The 7,546-nt window shown below is 38.9% G+C and overlaps 1 protein-coding gene across 1 annotated transcript; it reads right to left on the bottom strand.

Moving 5' to 3' along the window:
* Positions 1-269: 269 nt before the first annotated feature.
* th (tyrosine hydroxylase) lies at positions 270-6,752 on the bottom strand. Its single transcript, XM_085913344.1, has 13 exons — positions 6,669-6,752; positions 5,958-6,161; positions 5,712-5,886; positions 4,395-4,483; positions 4,225-4,292; positions 4,077-4,127; positions 3,239-3,384; positions 3,016-3,151; positions 2,418-2,487; positions 1,997-2,053; positions 1,825-1,920; positions 1,598-1,731; positions 270-843 (listed from the first exon to the last, which is right to left on the bottom strand). Exons 1-13 carry the CDS (start codon positions 6,750-6,752, stop codon positions 684-686), a joined length of 1,470 nt encoding a protein of 489 aa, XP_085769470.1. The 3' UTR covers positions 270-683.
* Between the last annotated feature and the right edge of the window lie 794 nt (positions 6,753-7,546).

Below are 7,546 nucleotides of genomic sequence, written 5' to 3'. Positions count from 1 at the left end.
ATGGATGTGGCTTACATGTGACCAAAGACAAGCAGAATAGAAAATTAATAGTTGGAGATAAAAATAATGACGGGATGTAAATATGGGGTATTTTAGTGGTTTAGCTATTCAGTAACGCAATGATCAACAGCTCATCATTGCTTTGTGGTTTTATTTCCTTAATCATGCATTGACACTCAACACATAAATGGAAAAAATACATTGACCATCTTAAATAAAAATAGCTGAAATACTCGCACAGCATTTGTCTTACAGCGGACAGGTGATACAATATGATTTGATTTTATACAGCATCGATGTATATGTTCCTGATTATAAAATAATCTAAACATACTCTTTTCTTATTTAGGTCTTTGATTTTGATTTACATTACATTTTAATTTCAACACGACACATCTTTTCTTTTACAGACTGTATGGCCATTGCTGCCTCTACACCACAAGAGGCACTGAACATCTTTGGAAACATCATCTTAAGTGTTGACATTGAGGTTGAAATGGTTGCAATCTTTTTTTTTTTTTTTGGCCAGCTACTAGAAGATCAGATTTTCATTCTAAACTCCATCAGAGTGGAGGCACCAAACACACAAGGCTTGTCACACTTTGGGTGTTGCAGAGCACAGCAGAGAGCAAGCAAACAACAACAAGGTGGGGTGGGAAGACAGGAAGGTCAAGGGTCCATTTTCAGGACAAAACACCGAGGGCATCCGTCAGCATCTTCAATTCATCCTTCACTCCTTCCAAGCTTCCTTGGATCTTCAAGGGGTTATCCAGGACTTCAATGCTGCTGGTGTAGGGATCGAACTTCACTGAGAAGGGGCGGTGGATACCGGCAACAAATGTCCTGGTTTCACACAAACAAAGCCAAAAAAATAAAGAATAAGGAGCACTTGAGGTCGCACGGCACAGTGGAGCAAGTCTGGCTTGCAATCAAGAGTTTTCTGCCTTTGAAACTTGGCTTGGACTTTTCTGGGTGGACTTTTCACAATCTACTTGCCATGCATGCGTTTTGTCTGTGTACAGGTATGTTTATGAATGGTTCACAGGTGTAAATGTGAACAAAGACTTTCCTGTGGTTAGCTGGCTGAGGCTCCAGCTCACCTGTGGCAGTATAAGCGGTAAAAAAAATACCTTGGTGCAGCACCAATGTTTCACTTGGCCTTAGAGCACACTATGCGTGCGTGCAGAAACCAAAATGTCCGCATGAGAAATATTCTCCTATGTAATGATATTCATCGTACTTTTGTTCGTATCGATTCTATTTTGATAAACATTCCCTTGCTGCTATTTTCATACGGAGTGTGACTAAATCCTGTCAAAACACTCACCAAAGCTATTTGTTTTGCAAGGCAGCATTTGATGTGTATGCCAAATAAAACGGCAGTATTTTGCTATGGTAAGAGGGCCTACATTAGTAACAGCTGTCTTCTGGCTGACCTACAAAAGTTTGTGGCCTCCAGGGATGGATGGCTGTTCTCTGACCTTGTCCTTGCATAACCTTCCTGTCTTCCTTCTGTTTGTTGTTTGTTTATCTTATGTTCTTTTTCACTTGAAATCTGTATTTGCCAAGGGTTTGCATCCAGGTGGCAGCACTCTACCTGAATTTTTCCTTTGCATCAGAAAAACTCTCTGAAATGAAGTAGACGGGCTGGTAGGTCTGGTCTTGGTAGGGCTGCACCGCCGCAGCTTCTGGATCAAACGCCCTCGTTTCTGGTTCATCGGAGAGAGAGTGCTGCACGGAGAGGGAATGAATACAAGGTGGAGTTGGCTGCTGCATCTTTTTAAATTAAGAGAAAATTAAAACACAAATGAGGGCGAAACCTACCACAAGTTCTCCGTATGAAGAAAGCAGTCCGGCGCCGTAAGCCCTCACTTCACCATTTTGTTTGCACAAGCCGTACTCCACAGTGAACCAGTACAGCTGGAAGAACCACCATGCAAATCAAGTGTTGAATGAAGTACATCTACAGTATTTGTGTTTACACTGTTGGTCTTACTGTGGATAGTTTTTCAATATCTTCATCCGAAGCACCTAGTGATGCCAGGCCAAGATTCTGCAGAAAATAATCCAATGATGTTTTGATACGGAGAGGAACACACTGGCTCATCACAACATTCTTACTATTTGTGCTCTCTAATGTGTTCAATTTGTTTTTAAATCTGCCTTTTCAATGCTGACTGACGCAAGTTTACTGTTTGTTTTATTGCAAAAGGAAGTAAACACAGAAAAGAATCTGCTACCAGTGTGATACAGTGCATTCAACCACAACCACAATGTAAACATTGTAAAACTGGACCTAAAGATTATATCATAACTGGACGGTATCTTTGGCACATTTGAATATACTTCTAGTATTGAGACTCGCCTGGTAATTGTCAAATGGGTCGGTTGTCAAGAATTAACTTGAGTTGGATTACCTGGGAAAACTGTGCGAATGTGCGGTCTGCCAGCATGGGGACGTGGCCTAAAAGTTCGTGGACGCAGTCGCTGGATGGAAAGAGAAACAGACAAAAAAATGTGCTCCTGTGGACCTACAGCTCATACTTAATCTACTGCATGTTTTTTTTCTTGTCAAAGCAAAGAGGGCAGGTGGGAGATTGAACGATCATTGAGAAACTTCTACGTTGTGTATTAAAATGTGCTTTGGAAAAAAAATCACCAACCTACACAAAAATAATGGTCACACTTTTGTTGCAGAAATCTTTGAGGCACTTCTTGCAATCCAACAATTTGAGACTTCTCCACCTTACGTCAGGCAGTTTTGCTAACATTATTTTCAAGACCAGTTTTGTGAGTATATTTTAAATAATTCAGTTGACCACAATTCAAAAGAAATGTTTGATTTTCATTGGTTAATTTGAAAATGTAATAGTAGTATTTTGGTTAATGTTTTTTTTTTCCTCATCAACAGGGGGATAACAACAATTTGTCCAAATTTGAAATAGGGGAAGGATGACTACTCAGTTTGTGCCCTCAATCATTCGTTTTCGGTTGGCGTAACTCTGGTATACCCACGGTTCTGGGGAATGCATAGGAGACGAGCCATGTCGGATGTACTGGGTGCACTGAAACACCCGGAACGCCAAACTTGCCAGGAAATCTCTAGCCGAAAGGAGACCTGCTACCGGACGCAGCAGAAAGCCAGTGCGCTCTGTGTGTTTTAGGAGATGAAATAGTGTTCTCATCACATATGTATCACATCTGCAACGAGTCTTTTAAACAAAGTGCTGCTTCATACCTTTAAGGAAGCGGGACACATCTTCCAGCTGGGGAATGTTGTTTGGACTGTAGCCACAATGTCTTTCCAGGAGACGGAAGGCCTCAAGGTACTCACTACAGGCATGCGTGCTGTACAAGTCCCTCAGAGTCGAGTAGACTTCCCTCCTGGCAAGAGATGAAGAATTGTGTGATTTCTTCATACCAAAACACAGTCTGACTATTGTTATTTATTTTAAATCAATATTCACAGTCTCATGCCTTTTTTGGTGTGAAAATTCCATTCGTCAAACCTATTGAAATATGCAAAAAGTGAGGAAAAGTGACAGTGACAGACATGGCCACAACATGGCTTGTTCTCAAGCCATATTTTGTCTTAATTTTGTGAAAAAATATTATCCATTTTAATAAACCAATAACATTGTGGGTAGATTGTGTTTTTATAAATGAATTCAGCTTCTCGACCTGACCACATGAATCAAAAGTTAAGTAAAACCTTGGCGTGTTTTAGAATATTGTCTTGGAACCCACATGAAGTTCAAACATTATAGCTACAGTATTTCTTAACGATGGATGAACTTGGCATGAACTGAGCTGAAAATGAACTCCATGTCGGAAAAATCTGCTCAAATTACAGGCTGCCTACTCTAATGGACTGCTTTGATACTGCCGTTCATGTGTAAATAATTGAGCACAATAGCCATGAAAGTCACATCACACAGTCCTCAGTGACAGTATGGCACTCAAGAGTGGAGACAACAAAACAACACAACCAAACTTTATGGCTGAACCTCTCGTGAGATTCGTGCGTTTCCTTGTTAACGGGAGAAATTGAAATAGAAATATACAACAACCCTCACCAAGTAGCAATTTCCTCATCTGTATATTCCACCCTGGGAATCGTCGCTCCGCTGTGGACAGACAAATGTGTACTTGTGTCAGTTTGTTTGTTATCTTGTAAGGTTGTTTGGACAGTAGCCACTCGGCTGCTTAAAATACGTCTCTTACTGTCTGTATCCAAAGGCAATGTCTCCAATCATTTTCCTCCTCTGTCTGTAGACGGGGTCTGTGAAGCCCTATTCAAATCAAATTAATCAGAAACACTGATCTAATTTTCTTGGCCAATGCCATTAAGAACAATTGTTTGCCCGTATTTGCCATGCAAGGTCTTGACTTACGGGATGATCATGATCCAAGTCTGGATCAAATTTGGTGTTCAGATGGTGACATTTATCCAAGTCTGCTATTTTCTTTGGAAACCAGTGAACTGGAAAAAGAGATATTATGTGAACAAGCGAACCATAAAAGCAATTTAATGGACAAAGAAGCATTGTGAATGGAAAACAAATGAAGTGTGGTGTGGTTTAAGGGAATACGTGACAGTTTAAGGTGGCATGATAGTCAATGATTATTAACTTTGAAATAAATGCTAATCCTGGTGTCAGGAAGAAAGTTGATGAGAAGGGTACACGACTGACAGTGGCCAAAGAAAACATTCATTTACATTTTGAAGTGGTGGGCCTTATCATTTATGTTACCAATTTTTATGATTTTTTTTTAGCTTATTGAATTATTTGTGTCTTCTTTTTAACAATCTACTCTGTAATGGTGTAAAATTTCCTCTCTATGGATCAATAAATAATCATTCTCTGTCCTCATGGGGCATGGGCTACATACGAGTCACGCTGGACAAAGGAAATCAATCTGTTCAAGCAAACTAATTGAAGGACAACACCTTATAATTCTGGGTTAATATCAAGTATAGTAGGTTTTTATTTTTGGAAATAGAATACTGTACAACTGTTAAAAGTCTTGGCCCACCATGAGATTTGTTGTTTTAGAAATGCTAAATTGACCATATTTTGGATCACTTCAAAGTCTAAATTTGAGATACAAGAATTCGACAAACAGCTACTATGTAGTTGGTATTTCTGATTCAAAGAACCTTCAATGTAGGTAACCAAAATGTAATAATAATAATAATAATAATAGTAATAATAATAATGATTATAATAACAATAATAATAAAAATTGTTTAGCAAAAAACTATGGGATAAAAGGGAGCTACAATGTAAGTGGTAAAACCTCTTATTTGCTCAATCAGGTTGCCTATATCATTAGGAGTTTTTCTAATAGAAAAAAAACAAAATTCCTCGTAATGCCTATATATAAAAGCCCTTTTATGCAGTATTAGATTTGTGCACATAAACTAAAATATATATTGAATTATAATCTCACAGATACAGCTCTGTTAGAGATCAAGAGACCACAGCAAGATAAAACAAAAGACAAACAAGAGGACTTCAAAATTTAGGATCGCATATCCTCGTTGAGCTCATCACGAGGCGTTTACAGACAATGACAAATTACTCCAGTTACTTTGCATCCAAACAAAGATTTGCATGTTTGTACAGTACTGATCATTTTGCTGTGGTCCCTTTACTTTTTCAAGAGGTAAAAATTTAGTGTTGAATACAGGAATTGGAAAGCCTTACATTTGACTTCCTTGGTGGTCTTGACATCTTCTGCATTTCTTTTGATTGAGCTGATAAGAGTGCTGACGTCGGAGACGTGCATCTCACAGCGGACAAAATACTCCAGGCTGTGCAGACTGTCCTTGGGCTTGCGGCATGGTCGAGTCTCCAGATGATGGATCTTTGCTTCGAATGTCTGAAACACAGATAATGACCTCCCAATTAATGTCAACGTATTGGGAAAAATATTTGACCCAGAGCCTATACCTCAAACACTTTGAGAGTCTTCGAAAGCACAGGCGTCTTGTTGCTGGCTAAAGTGAAGAAGAGGTTGACAAGGGCTTTTCCGTCGTCCTCTTCGAACACTATTTGCTCGCTGGCCTCTGCAGCCTCTGCTGCGGCTGCGGCTGCCTCACGCTCCTTCCGTGCATCGTCAATCAAGCTCTGCCGTCGTCCTAGGAAGCGCTGTGACTGTTTCAAAGGAAACTTATATATAACTTATTACAAAGTGAATATTGACGACACAAAAATGACCTTGGTGCACCCCAAAAAAAAAAAAACTATCATTCCTCCAAATGCCTGCAAAAGCACACTGATTAAAAAAGAAACAAATCAATACTAGATAAGCCTCATAAAGTGAGGTATACAATGGACAAATTAATTAATTCATTCAACTTTACATTGGTAATGGACGGTTAAAAAGAAAGGGGGGGGGGGGGTATAAACGTTGATGTTTTGAATTATAGCCAGCCACCAAAACCAAATGTGAAAAATGAAATCAAATACATCATTTAAAAATAGTCATATATTCGAATATGTCCAGCAGTGCTCATTGAGATTTGCATTATGTTTGATTATTTGCGGAAACAGGGGTGGCAGTCTATGTCACCTTCAATTGTTCATTGTACCTCATGGTGCGTAAAACGCTGCGCGCAAGAAAGACAATGCAGCGCGCAAGAAAGTTTCTCTTATTCCTACCGTAATGGAGTCCGACCTTTCCAGTTCGGATGCTGCTCTGCGGATGCTCTTGGATGAAGATGTGGAGCTGCTCGAAAGTGGCATCTTGCGTGAGCTGGTACAAGTCAATGAGCGTCTGAGTGCGCCTTCCACCGCGTTCCGTTTTTTTTCCTCCTCAGACAGAAGCGTCCTTCTTTTTATACGCTCAGTTGTTTACAGTTTCTGACGTCAAACAAACTTAGGTCAATTCAGCAGTGCACGTGCACTTAGTATTTATATTCGAGAGCAAATGTGTACCGTACTTAATAACTATACTTCATGTTGCTATTAACGTATCTTAAATACACACCTAACCCTAACCTTTCTTATATACCCACATTTCTTAACGTCACATATATACAAGATACTACGTGCTTTAATTTAACCATACTCAGTAGTTAACTATTACTAACTATTACTATATATAATATATATACTGTATGTAGTAGACGCACGTACGCATATATATATATATATATATATATATATATATATATATATATATATATATATATATATATATATATATATATATATATATATATATATATATATATATATATATATATATATATATATATATATATATATATATATATACCAATTTGTAGACACTGCAATCACACGATAATCAAAGTCTTTACTTCAGGCCTAAATGTTAGGTTAGAATGGGTGGGTGAGGTGGGGGGGTTAACCGTGGAGAATTTAGTCACTTTATCAGGTCAATCCAATCTGTGCATCTCCTCGAAATTAGATTTCATGTTGTAGGGGGGACAAAACACACACATACACCCACGATGTACACTGCTCATACCCTGTTTAGGGCGGTCTCTGTCTTACCTCAGCAACAAGCGCATCAC

The sequence above is a fragment of the Syngnathus leptorhynchus genome, chromosome 6 (genome assembly GCF_054491065.1).
Source record: "Syngnathus leptorhynchus isolate UIUO chromosome 6, UIUO_Slep, whole genome shotgun sequence".
In the NCBI taxonomy this organism is placed as follows: Eukaryota; Metazoa; Chordata; class Actinopteri; order Syngnathiformes; family Syngnathidae; genus Syngnathus; species Syngnathus leptorhynchus.
The sequence above is the reverse complement of the archived record's forward strand: the minus strand, read 5'-3'. Positions and strand labels throughout refer to the sequence as shown.